The sequence below is a fragment of the Aristolochia californica genome, unplaced genomic scaffold (assembly GCF_029961685.1).
Source record: "Aristolochia californica isolate CCGP_79_NKW_82.1479 unplaced genomic scaffold, dmAriCali1.0.hap1 SCAF_14, whole genome shotgun sequence".
Lineage (NCBI taxonomy): Eukaryota > Viridiplantae > Streptophyta > Magnoliopsida > Piperales > Aristolochiaceae > Aristolochia > Aristolochia californica.
In genome coordinates this window covers 3,841,155-3,866,886 of record NW_027181815.1, presented here as the reverse complement: position 1 = coordinate 3,866,886, position 25,732 = coordinate 3,841,155, and the positions used below count along the sequence as shown (strand labels likewise).

General features: G+C 38.8%; 2 protein-coding genes across 3 annotated transcripts; one reads left to right on the top strand and one right to left on the bottom strand.

Moving 5' to 3' along the window:
* Positions 1-1,537: 1,537 nt before the first annotated feature.
* LOC137950019 (zinc finger BED domain-containing protein RICESLEEPER 2-like) lies at positions 1,538-7,981 on the bottom strand. The gene is made up of 2 exons (XM_068796357.1): positions 7,838-7,981; positions 1,538-3,829 (listed from the first exon to the last, which is right to left on the bottom strand). Exon 2 carries the CDS (start codon positions 3,803-3,805, stop codon positions 1,781-1,783), a length of 2,025 nt encoding a protein of 674 aa, XP_068652458.1. The 5' UTR covers positions 3,806-3,829; positions 7,838-7,981; the 3' UTR covers positions 1,538-1,780.
* Positions 7,982-8,960: 979 nt separating this feature from the next.
* On the top strand, positions 8,961-25,624 carry LOC137949499 (uncharacterized). Of its 2 annotated transcripts, none has more exons than XM_068795552.1 (10): positions 8,961-10,664; positions 11,683-12,153; positions 12,240-12,541; positions 16,636-17,364; positions 17,780-18,058; positions 18,643-18,804; positions 18,886-19,779; positions 19,886-20,101; positions 23,583-23,843; positions 24,825-25,624. In XM_068795552.1, exons 1-10 carry the CDS (start codon positions 9,359-9,361, stop codon positions 25,182-25,184), a joined length of 4,980 nt encoding a protein of 1,659 aa, XP_068651653.1. In that variant the 5' UTR covers positions 8,961-9,358; the 3' UTR covers positions 25,185-25,624. The 2 variants fall into 2 exon arrangements, with proteins under 2 accessions (XP_068651653.1, XP_068651652.1); XM_068795551.1 differs by having other exon boundaries at positions 16,630-17,364.
* Positions 25,625-25,732: the final 108 nt, after the last annotated feature.

Here is a 25,732-nt window from a genome sequence, read left to right as displayed (position 1 = left end):
CTTATCAGGCAAGCCACCGTCAACGGCACAGTTGGTGAGCTCTGCATCGTATTCTCCATCTGTATGTCAGAGATACAGAATGAGTCCAAAATGGTTGTTTTAAGAATCTAAAGCTTCTAGCAAGATGCCAAGACAGTTCCAGAAATCCAAAAGTCTCTCTGGAAACCACCTGTGATAAATGGGTTTGTCGGGATTTTGTTCAATTCAGTTGATCCTTGTGTTTGAGAATTTGACGGTTTTTCTTCGCACCGAACCGGCATCAAGAGACGAAGATGTGATTCGGACGCTCACTGCAATTGAGCCAGACGCCGTCTACATTGTAGCTCTTGAAGCATTCCTGTTGATACGTCCAATCAGGCTGGCTTTGACGAGAAGAACATTATTGAATCTCTTCTGATGGTCGTCAAGAAGAAAGAAGTTTACATGTTATAAAATACTTTCAGAACCTTCCTTGTGGAGATTTCTAGAGAGAAGGGGACGCTTAAAGCACTCTTTGACACGTTAATCCTCCATTTATATCTTCGTTCTGAGAATTTCAGCACGCAGGAGAAGAAGAATTCTAAACCCTAAACCCTAAACCCAAAACTGAAAATCGAAATTGTCGGCATGTTCCACTTTAAAGATTTTGGATTCAGTGGTAATCTTTTTGGTTCTTACTGCCCTGCATGTCAGTGTCTTTATTGTGAGGAGATTCATTCGATTTTGAAGCTGATCCTCTGAGCTGAGCTCACGTTCATACTCACTGCTACCTCTCTCCAAAAGATGATGCCACCAAGGATCCAACGTGTGTCCACGTAGGTAGTCAATGAAGATGGTTGTGAGTTGTGACTAAGGATCCAAAATGTCCATTCCTTAACCTATAAAATAAACATAAATAACGTAAAAAATATTTCATTTTCAATAAGATTTTGCATCTCTCCGTTCTTATGTATACCACGTAATTTTATTTTGAATTAATTAATTTCATTTATGCATTATTTTGTGACAGAGGTATTAGATGCTTTGGAATTTGAACTCATTGAAGTATAAAAATACTATGCATACCTGCATTAAAGGCACCTCAGTATTTGACCTTCTAAGGTGGATGCGTCCACCAAACTTTATCAGGAGGAATGGAAGGAGGCTGTTTTCCTCACTAGCAAACAAATTGAGGGTCCTGCTTGTGGCATAAAAAAGGGACATCTCCACGTTCCAACGTAGGGGGGGGCACCCCTTGATGGTGGTGAAAGAAAATGTGGAAGGTTCCCCTTCCTCTTATAAGTTTAAAGAGAAAGAGCCAACTCTTCCTTTTTCTAGTCTCCATAAAGGGATTATAGGGCCCCTCCCCTCCCACCAATGAAAAATGTAGGGGAGGCCCCCTTTCTCAACATGTCCATGCAGAGGAAGGGAGAAGAAGGGGCTGGTCCCCCCTCCTTTTCCTATCGCCAACAGAAGGTCATCATCTATTAACACACACACAAAAAAAAAAAAAAAAAAACACCTGAAGATTTGATCAAGAAACAAGAAAATGTTCGTTTCTTTGATGGATGATGTTGCTTATATTAAATTGTCAAACTAATAAGATGCTAGACCACAGAGAAACTCACTAAAACTTTCTTCTCAAATGAGTTACTTTCACCTAATAAATTCATACATTTTAATTATACAACTAGACTACAGAGAATATTTTCATACAATGAGTTGAAAAACCGTTATTAACTGAAGATGAGACAGGATCACACTATTAGGAAAACAAGAACAAGATCGCAAATAAGCTACAGAACCTACCTAAACTTTCAACTTAGAACTCCACTTTGACTATAGCATTTGAAGTTTCTGTCAATTCCTGCTGGTGCTGATACTGAAGCCAATCTTTCGCACACACAATAGCCTCCACAGTTTCTGGTTTCAATGAGCTCCTGTAATCATCTAAAACTTTATTCCCAGTGCTGAACATAAACTCTGAAGTAACAGTGGCCGTTGGGATGGCCAATATATCACGGGCCATCTGTGAGAGAGTTGGGTACTTGAGTTTGTTCAGTTTCCACCAATTTAAAATATCAAACTCTTGTATCCTGGGTATAAGGGACTCCTCCAAGTACTGATCAAGCTCTGATTTGCTCTGATGATTGCAGGCCATCTCTGATATATACACGTCAAAATCTAGAAGCCCATCACTGCTAGCAAGAAGTTGCCCTCCTTCCTTGGCTTCAACGGCTCCAGGGCTTTGTTCCTCGTAGGCCGGAGTTAATGGAAGAGGCTGAGTAACATATTCGAGGAACAAATCATGGATGGTTTCATCCACAATCTTCACATATTCACCTGCATTGTCACCATAGATCTTTGAGTAGCTAAACTCAACAAGCTTCATCTTAAACCGTGGGTCCATCACCACTGCCATGGCCAGGACAAGGCTACAGTCACTCCAGTATTTGTTGAACTTCTCATGCATTTGCTTGGTGATAGAAGCAACCAAAGGGTCCTCATTTATTGCAGCATTGGACAGTTCTAGCTGGATCTTCCAGGCTTCATGAAAGTACATATTTGCAGTGGGATACATTATTCCTGTGAAAATATGTGCTGCATCATACAAAACTTTCAGGTATTTGCATAAAGTTTCCACCTTCTTCCACTCTTCAGCAGATGGCGCTTCATTGTAGGTTGAGTCACATGTCTCCAATTGCGAGAAGGCCTGTTTGAACTCTGAGGCAGCTACCAGCATGAGATAAGTTGTATTCCACTGTGTCTGCACATCAAGAAATACTGTCTTTGTGCTAGTGATTTGAAGTTGTTGAACAATCTCCATAAATTTCTGTTCATGTTCAGGTGATGATCTTGCATACTTCACACTTTCCCTGACTTTGTACACTATTTCATGAATGGCCTCTAGACCATTCTGAGCAATGAGATTCAAAATGTGAGCATAGCATCGGACAGTAAAGAGCCTACCACTGGGAGCAAGTGTATTCTTGTCGCTTAGGAGGTCCCTCAAAAACAAACTGATGTTATCATTAGAAGGGGAATGATCAAAAGTGATGGTGAATAACTTGCTCTCAATGTCCCAATCTGCAAGGCATTTGCCAATGGCCCCTGCATGGGCATTTCCAGTGTGAGGGAAGGATACCAGTGTGAAGTTGAGGATACGCCTGTGCAACTTCCAGTCCCCACAAATAAATTGGCCAGTCAGGCACATGTAGCCTAATGTCTGGCTTGACATGTACAAGTCCAACGTGAGGCAGATCCGTCCAGGGATGGTACTAAGGAATTGAAGAACATTCTGCTTCTCCTTTTGGTAAATGGCTAAACACTCGGTTTCCACAGTGCCAAAGTCTATCATTCTGAATCGAGGTTGCAGATTCTGAACAAATGTCACAAAGGCAGAGTGTTCAACAATGTGGAGAGGGTATTCATGCAGAATGATCATCTTAACCATATCTTGAAGGCTACGGTCCTGGTCAAACATGAGACTAGAGTAACCACGGTAACGTTTTCTGGGCTGATCAGTACTAGGGGTCCCACCATTTATTGCCGACGGATCATAGGGAGTAAGTTGCTTCTTGTCCATCTTTTCTCGGCTTTTAGGACAGCTTCCAAGGGCAATGTGGCGCTTAAGGTGGCTAGTGCCAGCTAGCTTAGAACCGGTACTGTAAGCAAATGTTTGCTTGCATCGCTTACAGCAGGCCCTGGTACACCCACCAGCCACAGCTTCGATGGTAAAATGTTCCCATACCATGGATTTCTTTCTTCTGCGTTTGGCAGGAACCTGATTTTCTGTACTTACCAGTTCATTGTCACTGGTAGGAGCAGTAGGAGTAGGAGCAGCCATCTTGTGTCAAGAGACAGGTAATTTCTGTGTGAATCAAGAATTATAGTCTGGGTCAAAAGTACATAGGAAATAACCATTAAAGACAGAAGCGGTGCAAGATAACAAATTATAATCAAGTTATGAAACGAATTAGAACTCCAGGAATATGAGACACTGGATGACATCACTAAAACCACTCTACATCATCGGTTACATATATTTAATAAAAATTAACCAACTTTCACAACATATTTTTGCTGAAGCTAGGGCACTCTTCATGACAGTCATCAGAGCAACTGTTCTCACATGAATATATCATTTTGGATGAGAGAGGAAGATTCGACATAATGATATTTTCAGAGCACAATTAGCAAAAAAGATAAGTCCAGTGCCCCTAACCTGTCAAGTACAAAAGTGCGTAAAAACATAAAAACATACAAGGAACTATCTGAATTTTGCTGCAAATTTCAACAAAAATCTTCTTCTGTTGCTCATCATCCAGGGCCAAATATACACATAACACCAGAAAATCATAATGCTGGTGATGAGACCAATAAAAAGAAGAAAATGAATGTAGCTGTAAATGCTCAAGAGAGGTGTTTTGCAACTTATTTTAGAAAAGTGTTGTGCTCAGAAGACAAAACGAACTGCAAATATGCAATGACTTTCATTAGTATATAACTATACTAGTACAGGTGACAAAATTGCAGGAAGAGAAAGCTGACAAACACAGATACCCCTCGAGGCTCTGTTTTCCATCTCTCTTTATTTTTTCAGAAAGGATCCCTCTATTACAATGAATTCTCAGTATTAAAAACATTGATGTATACAGAACTTACTGGTTTTATGTAATACTTTGTCATTTTCACCTGTTAGCAGATTTGAGTTTTCCTTTTTTTCACAATCTGTCATCTGTTATCAGTTGCCTTTTCTTTTTGCTGATCAGCTTTATACTAGCTTTCTGATTTCACAGAAAAAGGAGTGATTTGTAAGACTCAACCTGATTTATTGATGCTCAGGAGCTACAGTTCACATTTTGGGATGGAGATAATGAAATTGAGGTACCACATCTTTATGGACAAACACGAAAATTAGAACAACCAGTATATAATCAGAAAATGTTGCCTCTAGGCATTACCTCAGTATCAGTGCTCACTCAAGTTGACATAGTATCACACCCTAAATTCTTCTTCACAGAAGGTAATTGTGCGATATGCGATATAATAGAAGTAAAAATATCAACACTATTTAATGACATGTATTTCTAACATCTATTCCGAAAAGAGATATAACTGACTTCAAGACCTAAGCTCACAATGAACATATCCTTGGACTGTTCACAAAATCGGCAAGACCAAATCCTTTTAAAAAGAGGCCTAAGAATGGTTGATATCTGCAGAAGCACAATAGGAAAATAGTACACAGGAATGTAGCTCTACTGCACATATCCCACTTGACTCACTGTTAACTCTATCAATAATTGAAGTTTTCATTGATGAACAAATCAGAAGGCAAGTGTGGCATATATGATCTCGCTGAATAACTTGAGACAAAAACAGATCAACTCCTCATGATCATCTATTAAACATAGCACTATATAATTGTTTCTAACAGACAAGAGTACTGTTAGAAAATCAGAAGAAGAGCATTTTGGTTATATTACCTTGACTGTAATTTCTGGAGATGATATTATATTGTTCAGCATGTTTAAATTTCATGTAATTTTGGTAAGTCTATTGGGAGTTATAAAGGTTTATGTAAAATATAACTAAATAGGGGTAGTTTTTGTAACTGTCAAACACTTAAGCGAATAAGAAGAAGGGGTCAAGCAGAGCAGTTTCTCTCAAGCTCTCTTCTCTCTTTCCTCTCTCCCTCATTCTCTATCCAAAACTCTCAATTTTTACTTATTTTTTTATCAAATATAAAGCTACATATACATAAAACAACCTTTGCAAGAATTCATACTATGGAAGACACCAACGGACAAATCTAGATTTGTCAAATAATTGCACAAAAACAGTGCAGCTATGTTGGGAACATAGAAAATGCCTCATATATCAGCTCATCATGAAAATGATAATGTCAATAGTAGTGTACAAACTACAAGGTCAGGAAATAAAATAGCACAACCAAGACAAGTCATTCACCAATATATAAACCAATCAAAACACATGGTCATGGCAACAAGTCTTTCATGATTCACCAATAAACCCCACATTTGATACTGAAAATTTTATACATGGTAGCCAAAGAAAGAACATTTTATACCGTTCAACCCAAGTGCAAGCACGAAACAGATCATCATGGACTATTCTTTTGGAAGCCAAATACCCCAAAAACTCAAACAAATTCATGATGTAATTTCATCTTTCCCACAGTTTCCCTTTTCCTCCAAACTCAGAAACCACCAAAAACCAGCAGTTTGCCTGAGAATCATTGACGACATACAGGCTGACTTCTCATTAAGATACCAGTTCAGAATGAATATGACTTCACAAAAGAAAATGAAGTCTCAGTTTAATTGCTGCGGTCAATTGCACTGGGAAACCAACTCTAATATACATTCAACAAGGCATGTTCGCATCTTAGGTCCACATGCAAATTTGTGGGATACATTTGCAAGATTGACTGTGCAAAATACAGCTGTACCATTTCCTTAATTGCACTGGGAAACCAACTCTAATAAACATTCAACAAGGTATGTTTGCATCTTAGGTCCACATGCAAATTTGTGGGATACATTTGCAAGATTGACTATGCAAAATACAGCTATACCATTTCCTTAACCTGTTTTGTACTAAGCTATGTACCACTGGGACCTTAGGATGGTAGAAGACTGTTTATCTAAGTTGCATTTTGATATTCCTTCTTCCATTCAGGCTAAAAGGCAGTTTACTCCAATCTCTCTGTTTCCTCAAGTGATAAGCTTGAGCGTATCTCAAACACATGCCAAAATAAATAAGTGCAGCTTAAAGCCTACCTTGCAGACAGAAAGACAGAAAGAACAAAGCCACTGATCGAGATCCTTTAGTATAAGAGTTTGAATGCCAGAACCAAGCTGCCAATCAATTCTCAAAGAACTAAAACAGCTTTTATCAACACTCTTTCTCCATTCAAGTATTGTTAGCAGCTCTTATCTTGAGAATCTGAATCTTAAATTTTGATAAATGATGCAGAACTGAGCCATTTTTTTCTGTAAGGCTCTTTACTGACAAAAGTAAATTCTATCCAGAAGGTGGAAAACACCTCTCCGGACTCAGCCAATCAAAAGTAAAAAGGCATGCAAAAATTCAAGCTTTTTGTATACTGCGAAAATTCTATTCACTAGATCCTCAGTAAAGATAAACAGTAGTTCGAAACTAGCCATTTCCCGTGTGTCAAGACAACTTGTTGCAGGGAGTTAAGGAAAGGAAGACCGACAGCAAGCAGCAAACTGTATAACGAATAATATGATTACTGCCAATAGACCATGACGGACAGCCAGGATTTTTATAAAAAATCCTAAAATTAACTAAAAACTGCTATTAGAGATTTTCGAAAGTCAAGCAAAGAAGCAGAAGAAGCTGTCAACAAAATGCAAGCTACAAAGCAAATAAAGAGACATTGACCCACACTGCGAGACAAGATCTACGCAGAACGTTGGACCGTTGTTATCCAAAATCTCGTCAAGGTGGGATTGAGCTACAAACGAAATTCCGATTGATCAAGCAAAACCCATCCCATTCCACACTGGCAATTCTGAGTTGACCCACAACTACCAAACTACAATTCACGAGCAAAAACCGTAGCATGTGCCAACCATCGACACTCGTCATACTACAACAACAATTAAATTTCGAATACTCCAATACAGTTTCAAGAGCTTCATAAACTGAGAATAGTGATATCTTCCACCAAAAACTCAAAACCCTAACACTCCTAGCAGAAACAACCAGATTCCAAGGACTCGACCACGAACGCGAAAAAACGAAACTTGGAAAAAGAAATTGAGTAAACAAATCGAATTTCCAGGTCAGGGAAAATAAAGATTTAGGGTTTTGAGGGAAATCTTACCTGGGCCGGAGCTTGAAGAAGACAGGAAACGATGAGGGTTTTTGGGGGCCTGGGAAAGAGGGATTCTCAAACTCCCCAAGAAAAAGCAAAAACAAGGGGCCGATACAGATTTGCGGCAATGAGTTGGGTTGGGCTTTGGACAGGCAAAAACTAAATTTAACTCCCAGATTGCGCCTCTCAGGGGACCACAGAGATCCATGGAAAATATTTATAGGCCTTTTATCCGACGCCTCACGCACTCTATAGTGACGGCTACACGGCGACCCTTCTTCCACATTCAAGTTGTGTTAGCGGGAGTTGTGCACGTGCGCCAGCGATGGCCCGATAAAAATGGGCTGGGTTCGAAATGAAGAACCGGTCCACAAAGACAGTCTTGAGTGATGGACCCACCCAGGAGCATATTACGGGTGCCGGTGGGCCCTCCTCCCTTTCCTAAAACGAGGGTGAAGATCGACGTTTTACGCCATGTTTGGTAAGTTTCATCCGACAAAATCGGGAACGAGGGTAAGTACCATTTGAGAGTTGGAAATAATTGAACCAAAATAATTGAACCATTTGGTTGTTATTCTCATTTTGTTATGAAAATCATAAAATTGAACTAATATAAAAAATTATTTGGTACAAAATATGTGAAACAATTGAGATAACCCATTGATGGGACGACTGAGATACCCTGATCAAATAGTTACAGTAATATTTTGCATGTTTTGCACCAAATAATTAATTTAGTAAAAAAGACCGATTTTCCCCGTTGTGAGAAGGATTATGTGATCCTAAACCAGGTTTAAGTGGAGCTATGAATCAAGTACAACATTGGATTATTCGAGAATGGAAGATATTGGGGGAGGCATCCGGTTGTGTCTTCGTGGTCCGATAAAAGTATCCGACTATTCTCCCTCACTTTTCTTGCATCAATTAATGGTTCTACGTGGCGAATCTCTTGCATCATATATATATATATATATATATATATATATATGTGGGTCCGACAAAGTTAAACGGGATTGATCTTAGTGGTTGTGGGGCCGGGATGGGAGACGATGGAGCTGCTCTTTCGTGAAGGAGGTATGAAAGTTAAAAGCCTAAACTTGAAGGATCGATCGGAGAAGGCAAAATAGGTAATATGGTGTGGCGCGCACCTTGATGTCCTGCGCCCTTGCCTTCCTCAACCCTCTCAAAATCTCTCTCTCTCTCGCTTCGTCTCTATTCTCGTTTTTTTCTTCGCAGGAAGAAAATTATAATTGCATAATAATAATACATTTGCATACTGCCACCGCACATCCTTCTTCTCTTCCTCTCGTCTTTTCTCTTTCTCTCATACCACACAGAAACACAGACAGAGATACACAGTCTCCGAACCCGAATGTTCCGTTATCAGGATATTTCAGCCCTGGCGCTTGAGAGATAGAGATAGACAGATCATTTTCCGCTTCATCGGTTGGAAAGGAAAAGGGTAAACCCTTGCGAGTGTGGGAGGATTGATTGATTGATTGATTGATTGTTTGTTTGTTTCGTTGATAGATGAAGCCCCACGGAAATCATCACCAGGAGTCCGACGCGGCGGCGGCATCGTCGTCGTCGTCGGGTTTGCCATTCACGGAGCCGCCGCCGTCGCAGCAGTCCGTGTCGGCCTCGCCGCCGGAGGACCCGACGCCGTCCAGGGAGGGAGGGCAGGAGTCTATCTCTGTCGATCGCCGCGGAGACCACTCCGCGCTCTGCCGCTGGACCATCTCTGGTTTCCCTAAAGTTAAGGCACGGGCGCTCTGGTCCAGGTATTTTGAGGTCGGCGGCTACGACTGCCGCCTTCTTGTCTATCCCAAGGGCGACTCTCAGGCGCTTCCTGGCTACTTCTCTATTTACCTACAAATCATGGACCCTCGCGGCTCTTCCTCTTCCAAGTGGGACTGCTTCGCCAGCTATCGCCTCTCCGTCATCAACCACCTCGACGAATCCAAATCCATCCAGCGGGACTCATGGCACCGGTTCTCCAGCAAGAAGAAATCCCACGGATGGTGCGATTTCACGCCATCCTCCACCATTCTTGACCCCAAGACCGGGTACCTATTCAATTGCGATTCTGTTCTTATCACTGCTGATATTTTAATCCTCCACGAGTCCGTCTCCTTCTCCCGGGACAATGAGCTGCAGTCCTCCTCCGTGAGTCCTGCCCCCGATGTCTTATCCGGAAAGTTCACCTGGAAAGTTCACAATTTCAGTCTGTTTAAAGAAATGATAAAAACGCAGAAAATAATGAGCCCTGTTTTCCCTGCCGGAGAGTGCAATCTCCGCATAAGTGTCTATCAGAGTTCCGTTGCCGGGGTTGACTACTTGTCCATGTGTTTAGAGAGTAAGGACACCGAGAAATCGCTCATCCCTGAGCGTAGCTGTTGGTGTTTGTTTAGGATGTCCGTTTTGAACCAGAAGCCTGGTCTCAACCATATGCACAGGGACTCGTATGGGCGTTTTGCCGCAGATAATAAGAGTGGGGATAACACTAGTCTGGGATGGAATGATTATATGAAAATGTCGGATTTTCTGGGGCAGGATATGGGGTTTCTAGTGGATGACACTGCAGTTTTTAGTGCTTCCTTTCATGTAATTAAGGAGTCCAATAGCTTCTCAAAGAACGCAGGATTGGTTGGCGGGAGAAGTGGGAGTGGTGGGGCACGAAAATCTGATGGACATTTAGGGAAGTTCACCTGGAGAATTGAGAACTTCACGAGATTGAAAGATCTTCTGAAGAAAAGGAAGATAACTGGTCTTTGTGTTAAGAGCAGGAGGTTTCAGATTGGAAATAGGGATTGCCGCCTCATTGTCTATCCAAGAGGTAAACATGCGTGAAAGATTCACTCATAAAAGGAATGTCTTATACTCTATTCATGTCGTAGAAATTACCGTTATACGTATGTCTGAGTTACCATTACTGTAGCTTTCATTGTCTTCTATTGACTGGTGACCCGTTATAGGTATACATTTGAATACTTAGGTTGAAGTTCTTGCTTAACACTTCAACTTGTTACTAGGAGTTTAGATCTCACTGTTTCATTTTCCTGTGTTTGGCTGTTATCTCTTGATTCCAAATTAATTCTCTTTCCCTCTCTGAATCGCAAATGACTTCTCTTTTTAGAAGTTCTCATATTTTCATGGTCATGTGTCCTGTTCTGATTTGTTGGTTAATATCTGACTGCTTTCTCATTTTGTTTATGGTGCTTCCTTGTGCATAGCAGCACTCTCTCTCTAACACTTCCAGAGGGTGAGGTTGTCATATCTTGGTTCTAGGCTCCTGGTTTTGATTTATTTATGTCATATGACGGATCACTTATGCAAAGTAGAGGAAAAAGTAGCTGGACTCAAGTTCAGCCAACTTTTGTTAATCTCAACTTTTTCTTAGAAAAGTCATTTTATTTACTAGAGTGTCATTTACTATGTATACAACATCCCATTATCTCTATTTCATTAAAATGATAAAAAAAAGAAAAATGACTAAAATTTACATCAATTATTAAGTGCATGGATGAAAAACAAATGTTGCAGAAATTACGTTTTAGGCCTTTCAACTTAAATTTAATGGTTAGTTAAAACTTGGGTGCACCTAAATTAGATAACTCAGGTCCGTACTTTTTTCCTGTATAATAGTGTATTACTGGTTCTTCAATTCTACAGTATTCTCCACCTATTTACTTTATATTTTAGTGCATATCTAGACCCACACTTTCTTATTACTTTTTGTTGGTTTGTTTCTTTCCTTTTGTGTATGTGTGTGTATACGCACTCGTATGTGTGTATTCAAATGCAAAAAGGATAGACCACTAATGGAATTCCCTACATGTTTGATGGCTTATCAGGGCAGTCCCAACCACCTTGTCATCTATCTGTTTTTCTTGAAGTGACTGATTCTCGTAACACCACTAGTGACTGGAGTTGTTTTGTGAGCCACCGGTTATCAGTGGTTAATCAAAAAATCGAGGAGAAATCTGTCACAAAGGAATCACAAAATCGGTACTCAAAAGCTGCTAAAGACTGGGGTTGGCGTGAATTTGTGACCCTTACAAGCCTATTTGATCAGGATTCAGGATTTCTTGTCCAGGACATGGTTGTGTTCTCTGCAGAGGTCCTTATCTTAAAAGAAACATCTATAATGCAGGACTTTTCTGATCAAGAGGCAGACAACAATATAGACTCTCAAGTGAATGATCTTGGGAAAAGAAGTTCTTTCTCCTGGAAGGTGGAGAACTTCTTGTCGTTTAAAGAAATAATGGAAACAAGGAAGATCTTTAGCAAGTTTTTTCAAGCAGGTGGATGTGAGCTCAGAATAGGTAAACTTGCATTTCTATTTTCTTGTTTGAATTTTTCATTGTTGTGTTTAATGTTCCTCACTCAATCTGATTGTATGTTAATGTAGGTGTGTATGAGTCCTTTGACACCATTTGTATTTACCTGGAGAGTGATCAATCGGTTGGAAGTGATCCTGAGAAAAACTTTTGGGTTAGATATAGGATGGCTGTGGTTAATCAGAAGAACCCAGTAAAGACTGTTTGGAAGGAGTCATCTATATGTACAAAGACTTGGAATAACTCAGTTCTCCAATTCATGAAGGTCTCTGATATGCTAGAAGCAGACGCAGGGTTTCTAGTGCGTGATACTGTTGTATTTGTTTGTGAAATCCTTGATTGCTGCCCTTGGTTTGAGTTTGGTGATTTAGAGGTGAGTTTTTTCACTCTATTTTCATACAAAAATCAAATGTTGGTTTGTGGTTTTCTATTTAGTATGTATGAGCCTGTAAATAATGATGTTGTCCTCTTTTAATTCTCCCTTTTCCCCCTCTCCTCTCCCTCCCTCTTCTTTGATAGATATCTCTTTAGCTGTTATTTTCGTTACTGTTGCTCCAGCTGCTATAATTATTGCTACTCTTGTTTGTTTTACATGCTTACTCCCTTGGTCTTTTTTGTATTATTTCTCATTTGTTAATTTGGGTCTAGCCCCATGTCGAAATCACTAGACGAGGTTAAAACACTTTTTTCGAACTAGTAATCTCAAGACTTTTCCAAACTTTAATATATGTGGCAATATTCTCACATACACTCCCACACGTTAAGGTGTCGAAATCACTAGACGAGGTTAAAACACTTTTTTTCGAACTAGTAATCTCAAGACTTTTCCAAACTTTAATATATGTGGGAATATTCTCACATACACTGCCACACGTTTAGGCCTAAACGAGCAGATGATAGGCCTGAGACATGGACAATATACACACAATATAACTACTCTCAACAGAACAAATGTCCTGCCCCAGTACCATGCTAAAGTTGGATTCAGGTCTATCCCATAGTGACTAACTGAAGTTAGAAGACTTTTTTCCAACTAATAATTGTAAATATTTTCCAAAATTTAACTTATATATGTTATTCCCACATAAACCTTTAATGAAATTGATTCTCTTCATTTACAAAAGCCTTTTTCCAACTAATAACCACAAAACCTTTCAAAAATCTAACTTATATATGTTATTCCCACATACATCTTTAATGGAATTGATTCTTGTAATTTTAAAAAAACGTGTCATATGTTTTATTTTTATTTTCATTCATTTATATGTTTCCTGTCAATTGTGAGTTTAAAGTGTCTAATGTAGCTTTTTTGGGATCATTATTTAGGTAATTTCTATAGATATGGCACTGGACTATGCTTTTAGAAACTAACCTCCTGTCAGTTTGGAAGTTTCTGAAATAGAATAAAAGAAATCTCAAACATCAATTTATTTATTTTTAGTGACAAATGTCGTCAAGATCCTGCATTTTGATTACTTGCGCCTACAGTGAACAGCTTGTGGGAAGACTTTGCAAGTCATCAATGACTCTTTATTCCGGATCCCATTTTTTTTTTTTTTTTTTTTTTTTTTTCAATTTGTTCTGGTCACTCGTATCTTCCCATTCATATTTTAGTTGAGGAAAATCTGAGGTTATGGTGATCATTAAGTTAAACTTTGCAAGGATGATGTTGGGCGATGGGTATGTAAAAGAATTGGCTATGTATCTGCATGACCTTACTGCATAGGGTTTGGAGACTGAACCATCTGAGTGCATTAAAAGATGGAAGTTTCGAAGAGAAAAGTAGGACAAAGGAAAGTTCTTTGTGATCTATGCTATTGGGTGGATTATCAGAAGTGTTGCATCAGTGCATTGATCTACATGGTAGTCTATGAAAAGGATCTATTGTATTTCTAGAGGATTAAGGACTAAGGAACCACGAAATATTCTTGAAGATATATATTTTTTAAATTAACAGAGTAATTTGAGTGCTATTTTATAGTTACTTAGATCAAATGAGGGGAATAGATCTTTGGAGAAGTTTTCTGGTGGAAATTTTTGCTTCGGGTGACATGTTAGGGTCTGATTGATAGTAAAATTTCTTTTTCTGTTGACCATAATTAATTTGTGTAAGATGCAATTTTTTTTAGCAGTTCCATCATCAATTTATAATGCAAAGTTAGAGATCATAAATGGCTTGGCATATGTGTAGTTCTATACAAGAAGTATAAAGTACAAGTCTGAAGTGGATATTGAAGCATTAATTGTGAGATATTGTCGGGATTGGTTGAAAGTTCATCTTCAGAGTCACCCAGATCACTTGGTAGGGATCATAGTTGTATTAAGAGGTGAGGTGACTTTATCTCGATGAAAAATAACTTCAAACAACTACTTTGCTCTAAGGAGAAGTAACTACATACATTTGGAGACGAGGATGAACAAGAATTTATCTCAATGAGAAATAAATCTTCTGATCTATCTGATTAAGCATTTTGACAAGGAATCTCTTCAAGGTTTATTTTATTTATTTAATTTTTTTTTTTGAAATACTGGAGCTGGAGCATTTGTCTAAGCATTTTCTTGAGAGACCCTCTTCCAATATTTTTTAGTTATTGGTTGGTTTCCTTTAGTGGTTTGATCTTTTATTTGGACTGATTTTCTTGGTTTAGGTTTTTGTTTTTTATGGTACCTTTGTTTTAGCTTTCTTACTTGTGTTGTTGTAATTTGTATTCTCTCTTCTTTCCTCTTCAATGAGATTCTCATTATTTTGAGGAAAAAAAAAAGTTCGTTTAACTTGTTGCTGGTGTACACTCAGTTGAAATGAAAGGCATACTGGCTGCTTTTAGAAAGTAAGGAAGATCTAAGTTGTTACTGTGATATCACTGAACAAGAATATGGGTTAAGTGAATGCTGAAAATTTTTGATTTTATATGATCGTATGGTCTCCTTTGTCCATAATTTGTTTTTGTTTTTGGTCATTTTGATCTCCATTTTGTTGTTGTCAAAGAACTCCTGTTTCTACTTGTTTGTCAAAAGATGTGTTACAGAGTACTACTTAACATAGCTAAATATTTTGGGACAGATTAAATAGATGCACTTAAATAGGTACTTGTTCACATCTATGAACCTCTAGGACTGTATCTGGAGTGTTAGGTAATTTCCTGTGTTTGTCAAGTAAAGTTTGTTTTTTGAGTTCCTCACATCATGGTGGCTTTGTGATATTTGAATGAAATTTGCAGAAGTGCATGATTCTGCTCCTTCCAATGGCAAAGTTTGAATCTTGGAAGAAGCCATTTGAGGATCTTTTTCTGTCAAATATTGGAAGACCTTTAGTGAAGCCAAAAGATCTAGAAACTGTGGAGGGATAGAATAACTGCTTTTATATAGATATTACAATTGAAGGTGCATGATTTGAGTGATATGTGAGGGCTCGCTTCCAAGGAATCATCTTATACTGTGAGAAAATTTTCATGTCATTGATTGTTGAAGGTGAATTCACATTTGTTTTAAATTGGGCAAAACACTATGGAGATCTGATGACAATTTCTTCATATTGGAGAGCTGATTACATCAATAGGCAAATTAGTTTCAATCCTGTACTTTGATCTGGAATGCATCAGCTGATTGTTTAGCAAAAGAAGGGAGAACACAGCTTACACCCTGATATTGTTTTTTTTTGCTGTAATTTTTGTATTTTTTCTATTAACAAAAGATTGCACTATTCAATTATCTTTTTTCTCTGGTGGAAGTTTTGGTTGTTTATTGATCTTTCGGATATATGTCCCTCTTATCATTTGACCCATGCTAATTATACAAAAGATGTAGTAGAGACACTGTGGATGAGAACTGAAGATCATTAGGAAAACAACTTTTTGTATGTCCATTTACTGTATCGTTAAGTGTTATTTCTATGACTGTTGTCGTGTTGTATTGTGCTGCCTAAAATTAGGCCATTGACCTCCTATTTCCTGCTGTCTATTATATTTTCTATCTTGACAAAAGAGGTTTGAATCTTAGTAAGGAAATTTTACAATGAGATTCAAAATAAATGAAGTATTATGTCCATCTTTAATAGAATACTTTTTGTGTTATATTATTTTTTCTGCTTTTGAGTTTATAGATTCAGAGTTGATTCATGGATGTTTGAAATTATCTGCATGCCTTTATTTATCACACTGTTAACTTTCTGGAAAAAAACATGTAATAATTTGATCGAAATAGCTTAAATATTGTCTTTTGTGTAGCTTCTTTTGCTTTTATTTGTTATTGCTTCATGATGCAGCAGAAGATAGAGCTATGATGTTTACTTTTAGCTTCCAGCCTGCAGTTTGTACATGATAGGTCTATGTGGTTGATCATGTTCATTTTATGCAGCTGTAGTTGGGGGCAATATTGCCCTATCATTGTAATGTTGTTTTTTTTTAATATTTATTAAATTAATTTTATTTTTTGCTTCATACTTATATAAATTGGTTTTTCTAGTATCAGGTGATGGCTTCAGATGATGATCAGGATGCATTATCAACTGATCCTGATGAGCTTATAGACTCAGAGGATAGTGAAGGAATTAGTGGAGATGAAGAGGACATATTCAGGAATCTTCTTGCCAGGGCAGGTTTCCACCTTACATATGGGGATAATCCTTCACAGCCTCAGGTCACATTGAGGGAAAAACTTCTAATGGATGCTGGGGCCATAGCAGGTTTTCTTACTGGTCTTCGTGTTTATCTTGATGATCCGGCAAAGGTGAAGAGGCTACTTCTTCCCACAAAGCTATCTGGTGTTCATGGTGGGAAGAAGGAGGTCACCAAGAGTGACACAAATTCCCCTAGCTTGATGAATCTTTTGATGGGGGTCAAAGTCTTGCAACAAGCTATTATTGATCTACTCTTGGATATAATGGTTGAGTGTTGCCAACCATCTGAAGCTGGTAAGGTGGGTGATGATTCTTCTGATGTCAGCAGCTCAAAACCTTCATTTTCTGATGAATCCACCAGTCAATTAGAATCTATCCGGCAAAATGGGGCCACAGATTGTATAAGTCAGAGACTGGATTCAGGGGTAGATGAGAGTATTAGTGCCAGTGCAGTACAAAGCTCAGACTTGAATAGAACCTCTGAAGTACCTGAAAAGGCTGTTCCAGGGCAGCCTATTTCTCCTCCTGAAACTTCTGCAGGTGATCTGTTTATGGATGATAGCTTTGTTCGAGCTCCCAAGGTATATCTCTGGAAACTCTTTTGGATGGTTTAACTGCACAGTGGAGTTCAGAGTAGTTGATAGCATTGGAAATGCTTGATAAATGAGCTTGCAGTCATTGGTTAAAAAAAAAAAAAAGAGAAAGGAAATCTACAATTTCATTAAAAAGATGAAGAATGGCATATATAGTGGCATTTTCTTTGTTATTCAATGTTTTGACCTGATATAGAAACCTTTTAGGTGTTACTACATGAAGGATGAGATACATCTTGATCTATCTATTTGAAATCCATAATCTAGAAAAAAAGGGAAAAAATATTCAAAACCAGCAAAATACTATTTGATGTTTGTCCACCTTAGATACTTTTGCTTACTAGAATAAATGCTGCATCAATTAGGAATTTGTACTTACTGCTTCTTGATGCCTGTGTTTTAGACAAAGTGGCCAGAGCAGTCGGAGGAGCTTCTGGGATTAATTGTGAATTCTTTGAGAGCATTAGATGGTGCAGTACCACAAGGTTGTCCAGAGCCCAGGCGAAGACCTCAGTCTGCTCAGAAAATTGCTCTTGTACTTGATAAAGCTCCAAAGCATCTTCAACCAGATCTGGTGGCTCTGGTACCAAAATTAGTTGATCACTCAGAACACCCACTTGCTGCTTGTGCACTTCTTGATCGTCTTCAGAAGCCTGATGCTGAGCCTGCCTTGCAAATACCTGTACGGACATTATCCTTTGACTTTTATATATAGATGAACAATTAAATGCCAACGGTTGCTAGACATTGCAGTTCTTCATAGTTGTATTCTGAAATAGGGAGACTGGTAGAATTATGGAGTTGAATGCTCCACTTCAATGGTTTGGATTAGATTGCAGTTCCTCTTAGTTATGTTCTGAAAGAGGCAGATTGGTTGAATTATGGAGTTGAATGTTCCACTGGATAGGCTGTCTATAGCTTACGAGTCATGTGACTCTAAAGTTATTAATGGCAACCAACAATTGGTCATTGTCATTGCTGTTTGTGAAGTTAAAGCAACTTTCTATTTTAGGAAATAGATTTAGGTGATTGGTTTTTTTTATCATTGGAAACTAACAATGGGGCCACTGAATGATAAGCCAGTTGATAACCTGACTTTCAACATGATTAAAACTTTCACAGTTATATTTTTCATTTGTTTATGTGTTGGCATGTTAGAGTTTTTTCATATATAAAAGGACTTAGTGGAAAATTACTGATGTAGGTGTTTTCCTAAGTATATTTTCCCCATACTTTTACAGATGATTTTATTCATCTTTTCTTCAGGTGTTGGGTGCTCTGAGCCAGTTGGAATTTGACAGTGATATGTGGGAACGTGTGCTTGTACAAGCTTTTAAGTTGTTGAGTGATTCTAATGACGAACAACTTGCAGCTGCTGCAAATTTTGTCTTCAAAGCTGCATCCCAGTGCCAACGCCTCTCTCAAGCTGTATGATATAACAGATGTAACTCCTAAAATATATCAATTTAACATTGTTATCTGAAACTTTATATTGCTCTTCAATTGTAGGTAAGAGCGGTCCGATCTAGGCTGAAGATTTTGGGTTCTCAAGTCTCGCCTTATATGCTTGATGTTCTAAGAAAAACAGTGCATTGTTGGCCAGAAGTAGCTGAAATGATTTTAAAAGATATTGATTCTGATCTCGAGCCTTGTTTTTCCCATTGTGAGAATGGTGTAGTCAGTGAAGTGTTGCCTGGGCAGGAAACAGACCAAATTGGGTGTCGCTTCTCAGATATTTACTTATTGATTGAGATGTTATCCGTTCCTTCTGTTGCTGTTGAAGCTTCACAGGTCTTTGAGAGAGCTGTAGCTCAAGGGGCATTTGTGGATCAATCAGTAGCCTTGGTCTTGGAAAGACGTCATTCACAGAGATCAAGAGCTAATGCCAAAAACAACTCCATTGATAATTCACTTAATAAAGAGGGAAAAACTGAAGAATCGATTCTTGTTGAAGATGATGATTTCACTCTAGTTCTTGGTCTCACAGAAGCTTTGGCTCTCTCAAGGGATAGCCATGTGCATGAGTTTGTGAGGTCTATATATGTTATTCTGTTTAAAATATACGAGGATGAAAGTTATCGCGGAAGGATGTTGAAAGGACTTGTGGACAGGGCCACCAGCACCACAGATAACTGTCATGAGGTGGATCTAGATTTGGATATTTTGGTTATCCTAGTTAGGGTGGAAGAGGGGACTGCCAGGCCAGTGTTGAATATGATGCGTGAAGTAGCAGAACTTGCCAATGTGGATCGTGCAGCACTTTGGCATCAATTATGTGCAAGTGAGGACGAAAATATCAGGTTTCGTGAGGAAAGACAGACCGAGTTGTCCAATTTTATGAGAGAAAAAGCCGTTTTGTCTCAGAGACTCAATGAATCAGAAGCAACTAATAGTCGTCTCAAGGTAACAACCTTTCTTGATCTGTTAAAATGATTATGCATGCAAAGTGCTGACTTTTAGTTTCTTGCAAGATCCTTTATGTTGACCAGAATTTGATCACTAAGTGCAGTCTGAGATGAGGGCTGAGATGGATCGGTTTAGTCGTGAAAAGAAAGAGCAATCTGAACAGATACAAGAGGTAGAAAACCAACTTGAATGGCTGAGATCAGAGCGAGATGACGAGATTGGCAAACTTTCTGTGGAGAAGAAAGTTTTCCAGGATCGCCTTCACGAGGCAGAATCACAGCTTTTGCAATTAAAATCTCGTAAACGTGATGAACTCAAGGTACACTACCTTCTTTTGTTTGATCCTATTTTAGGGCATTACTTGAAGCTGATATACGGTAGACGTATGAAAAATGTGGTGATGTCCAGGCTCCTAAGAATCCTTTTGCCTCATTGGTTTTTTATGTGGTGATGCCCAGGATCCTAAGAATCAAGTTGGGCTTACTTCACTAGTTTTTTATTTCAGCAATCAAAATATTCTGGTAGACTTGACTCCATTTCAATCATTTGTATTATTATCATCTATTTTCTTTTTTTCCTACTTTTAAGTGCACAGGGGAGTTGCTGTGGGATTCACTTTCTCTAGAAAGTTGAACAAAATGAGTTAGTCACAGGGAAAGTGGGAGATGAATTTACTTGATATTCATTTTCTCTTTTCTAAGCTAAACGTGAGAAAGTGAATTAACAATTGCACTTCCTTATCCTTTATGCTAATGCAAGAAAAATTATGCTCTACATAACGTACATGACCTTTTAATGAATTTCCATTTTCCCTTTCCTTCCGTGATCTACCTTATCTGCACTAACCTTACTATCTTTATGAAACTGGTTGATACTTTTAGGAGAACATTGAGATATTTTTTCTTTAGATGTTGATTACGCAAGCATATTACACCCAAAGCTCCAGTGACATTTGAACTCAACACCTTGCATTAGAAACATCCTACATGTGAGCATTGAGACAAGTGTGATCTAGACTTTCTTAATACTGATAAAGCATCTTTTTTTGGCTCAATTCCTACAATAGACAAATAGAAGTGTTTTTTCTTTTTTCTTTTTCTTTTTTTTCGTGTGTTTAGGGGGTTTGAGTGACTTTTATTGCTTGAAAGAATTTTACATCTAAGGACAGAGGAGGCCCTCAGCCAATAAGCAGGAAGGGGTGATCCACTACTAGAGACAGGTGAGAGACACTTTCCTTTGCGGGTACATCAGATTCATTATCAGCTGCCCTGAGTGTGTACTGTCATAAAGCTACAATCGAAGTGCAAAGATCCATAATATTCATCATAAATATAACCTAACTGCCGTGGAGGGGAGAAATTTCCTCTAATCCAGCTGATTACTATAGCTGACTCACCTTCAATGACCAGTGGAGCTGAGAGTTTAAGAACATAGATTTCAAGTCCTTAAAGGTGCTTTTTGATCTTGTTTTTAACGGAGTCACTAGTGCCAATGGAACCCAAGAAGGCAAGAAGAGTACTGCCCAAATGAGCTTGATTAGCCCCCACTGCCTGCTGGACCTGGATTACCTTTTGAACTTCCATCAAAGTTCAATCTGAGGATATATGCTAAAAATGTACTTGTCTTGGACCTTTCCAAAGGTTAGTTTCGAAACTAGGAGACAGTAGCAATGGAAGCTTTTCAAAGGTGCTGGCCAGTTCTGGTTGTTGAACTTCTCAGGCAACCGCACGGGGCGCGATGGGCGCTAAGGAAAAAATGTGTCCCAACGCAGCAACCGCCACAGCCGTCGCTGTAGCCTGCCCCCCGTATCCCTGTGGTGATGTTTTCGTCGGACTCAGGCATGACAACCACTCCCCAGTCAAGGAATCACTGCACTTGATGATTTTAGATAGCGGAAAGGATGACTCTTTGAAGACAAAGAGAGCAATTGTTTCGACCAGAACCTCACTACCAGTTGATGATGGCGACAAGCATGAAGATTGGACTACGTTTTTGAAGCATCGAAAACCAATCTACGGAAAGACGTCTTTCTTTTTGGCGATGATCCGTCGAGCCTCCAGCGATTTTATTCACATCTTCTCGTCCGACGGCATAAAGAAATCCTTCATCAGCATTCCGGTGGTGGTGATAAGCTCTTTCTATCAACCGTTTTCACGGGTTACTTTCGAAATGAAAACTCCTAACAAATCGCGAGAACTCTGAACTGGCTGCTATTCTTTCTACGTCTCTGTGACAACCTTCCATGGTCAAAGAGAATGTAAGATCGTACAACATCAAGGCAATCTAATCATGGCATGCATCTATGTTCCAAAGATGACTAGCGTCGATTTTGGTTGGAAGACCTTCCACAATTGCCTAACCAGCCTCTTTGCTACTCCTTGAACGCCGGCCAACCCCTCACTTATGAAACAAACTCCAGCCTTCCCACCACTCTTGCGAACTCCAAATCCCGCCCCATTTCCCTCTCCACCCCCTCAGACAACCCAAACAAACCCCCATCTAATCCTCCATTGATTTTCCAAGACTTCACTGTGCCTCAGTCAAACTTCACGATAACCCTTCGTTCAAGCTTTCTTCTAAATGGTCGCTCTGCACTTCTGCGATCCATCATCGTTACCTCTAATCCCGAAACCAGTAAGCATGCCGTAACCTATTGGTTTACCTCTCAACTCCACCTAAATTACTCACCACACATATCGCACCTGGAGTCGCATTGCTAGCTCGTTCACCTCAGGTCAAACTCCGACAAGGAGTTTCAGAGTGTTATTTTCAAAAGAGACTGCAAGTGGATGTTAAGACTAAATGCATGGCTGAAGTTCAGATGTTTTCTACATCTTCAAGAACACTCTTTTGAAGATTGATACGGTGATACGAGGCAGAACTTTGTGCCTTTCATTATTGATGCAGTTACATGTCCTCTACAGAACCTATGAATCTTCTTGGTTGTCTCAAGGAGATGCATGTGACCTTTTAAAGTTGCCATTTCAAAGACTTTGGGTTATTAATCTTTCTGAAGCCCTTGCAGTTTATATCTTTGTACTTGCTTCATTTATCTAAAATAGACCTTATCGTGTGGTACATGACTCTAGTGTTGAAGAAATTGCTGAAGACTTGGAGGAAAGAGAGAGGCATCCTGAGCAGTTGAAGGTTTATGAAAGAAGGAAGAAGAACATGAAAGAATAAGACTGAAAGAAGCAACTTACATTTTCTATTAAGTTGCTTTTTTTGAGAGAAAACTCAATTTTAGTAAATTTTATTTAGGGAAAGTCACTGTATCTTGCCTGAGCTAGGTCAGTTTTTCTCCTCTAGCACTTCTAAATGGAGAAAAGCTAATTCTGTCAAAAGCGTCTCTATATTTTTTGAGCAGTTTATTTGGTTTCTCATGAGATTGACATCTTCACTGCTTATTAACTTCAAGCAACATAACATCTTTTTGAGATTTTTACTTCTGGTATCTATTCATGCAATTCTTTGGAGGACTAAAGGTGTAGCTTCTCTAAACCTCTAGATTACTGCTTCATCTTGTAGTAGCAGTATCCTTAAAATGTATTTGCTTACTTGTAATAAAAAAAATATATTGGCTTTATATGATATATAAAAAAAGCAATATGTGAAATAACTGTTGAAATTGAAAGGGAATCCAACTTGTACTACAACAAGAGATTTGATTTACAAAAAACAATAACAATGTCTGATTATTATTTATGTGCTCTTAATCAAGTATTAGTTGATGAAGGTGCATTGTACTTGTGATTGATTTTGTCAATGATATCATATGCTTCAACTGTCGAATGATGCAGAAAGTAGTCAAAGAGAAAAATGCGCTGGCTGAGAGGTTAAAGAATGCGGAAGTTGCAAGAAAGAGATTTGATGAAGAGTTGAAACGGTATGCTACAGAGACGGTGACTCGTGAAGAAGTTCGTCAGTCACTAGAGGATGAAGTCCGGCGGCTGACACAGACTGTTGGGCAAACTGAAGGAGAAAAAAGAGAGAAGGAAGAGCAGGTTACTCGATGTGAAGCTTATATTGATGGAATGGAAGCTAAGTTACATGCCTGCCAGGTATTTGCATTTGTTATGTCTATATCATGTTATGATCTTTTTAACTGTTCTAGTTGAGGTCCCGTGGGTATTCAGGTGGTTGTTATTGCCCTGTGTGCATGGGACAGTTATAGTAGGTCTATAGAAGGGTTATAAAGGTAAAGGTTGGAAGTTCTTCCCTGTGCTTTCATATTTGTGTGAAGTATATCTGGTTTCCATTTATTTATGACTGGGTGAAGGTTTTGCTTGAAGTTTTCAAAGAAAAGGTTTATTCTCTCTCATCTATATACTCTATTCTCTGGTAATATCTATAGTGGTTAACATATAAAATGTCTTAGAGTGACTTAGTTGTCCAAGGGGTAAATTACATTTTAGAGTCTTTTTAACTTGTTATCTTGTTTATTCCAAAACGATTAGCCAAAGTTAGGAGGCTTTTTCCCAAATGATAAGGACAGAATTTTTAATCATGGATTCATAACAGTTTCAATATATTTGGAAACATTTTTTCCAAATTTATATCTCAAAGTGGGCTCAGTTAGGAATCAAATTCGGTGGGCTAAAATTGAATTCCTACTCTCTGATCTGAACTTTTATGAGCACAATTTTTGAACAAGTTGATGAAGCATGAATGAGCCGATATGACTGATGTAGACCTTGGGTATGTTGGATGAGGTTTTCTGAGGATGGGCATAGGTTTTTCACATCAAGTTGGGTTCGTTTGGATCAAAAGAAAGGAGTACACGAACCTGTATTGATAATCATTAATGCTTTTAGCTACCCCACTAATCCCAACCTTGGTCTGAAGCTGAATAAAGCAACTTGGTGTGTTGTAGAAACTTAGAGCTTAAGAATTATTCCGACTTGGGCTGTTTGTTTGCTGTATTTGTTACTGTGATATATTTCTGAGAAGGAATTGAGATGATGCAGTACTGATGGATTATGATCTTTTCTCCCTCCTTGTTTGTTTGGATGGACATGATAGATTTGTGTTTTTCTTTGCAGCAATACATCCATACTCTTGAGGCTTCGCTTCAAGAAGAAATGTCTCGTCATGCCCCATTATATGGAGCAGGTTTAGAAGCCTTGTCAATGAAAGAGCTGGAGACTCTGGCGCGCATTCATGAAGATGGACTAAGACAAATTCATTCTTTACAACAACGCAAAGGAAGTACAAATCCTCTTGCAAGCTCTCACACTCTGGCCCATACTCATGCTCATACGCATAGCCAAACCCATGGCTTATACCCGGGCCCTCCTGTCGCCGTTGGACTACCACCATCACTGATCCCTAATGGTGTTGGGATCCATAGCAATGGGCATATAAACGGTGGTGCAGTTGGTCCCTGGTTTAACCCTAGTTGAAGAGACTATGTAGAAGTGAGCTTCATGTAACGAAATCAATCCATTGTAAGTGACTGACAACACTGCCCTTATCATTCGTCTCAAGCTGGCCTTTGCCGTTTTACCAGTAGCCTCAGTAATTCTATCATGTTTTTTTTTTTTTTTTTTTTCCTTTTGGTTTCTTTTCTTCTTTACCACTGAGTAGGACTCGGTCCCATTTATCAATGGCACATTTTGGAGTCTTATGTCAAATAAAGAACAAAAGAAAGGAATAGATGGTTCCAAAACAAGTTCAAGGAATAGATTAATGTTGGTAATAAGAAAAGATGGTTAGATTTACAGTTAGATGTAATGGAAAAGGTAAGAGGGTGTTTTGCTTTCATTACTACCTTTAATGTGTCTTGAACATATTCTAGTTGTCTGGTACGAAGCACTTGATAATATAACACAACGTTTTCGGTTTTTCCAGTTTGAGAGATACATCCAGTGGCTGGAAGTGTGGCTATAACCACCTTGGGGATAACTTCAGAACGTTGAATTAACAAGTGGCTACAGTAGACTGAAGCATT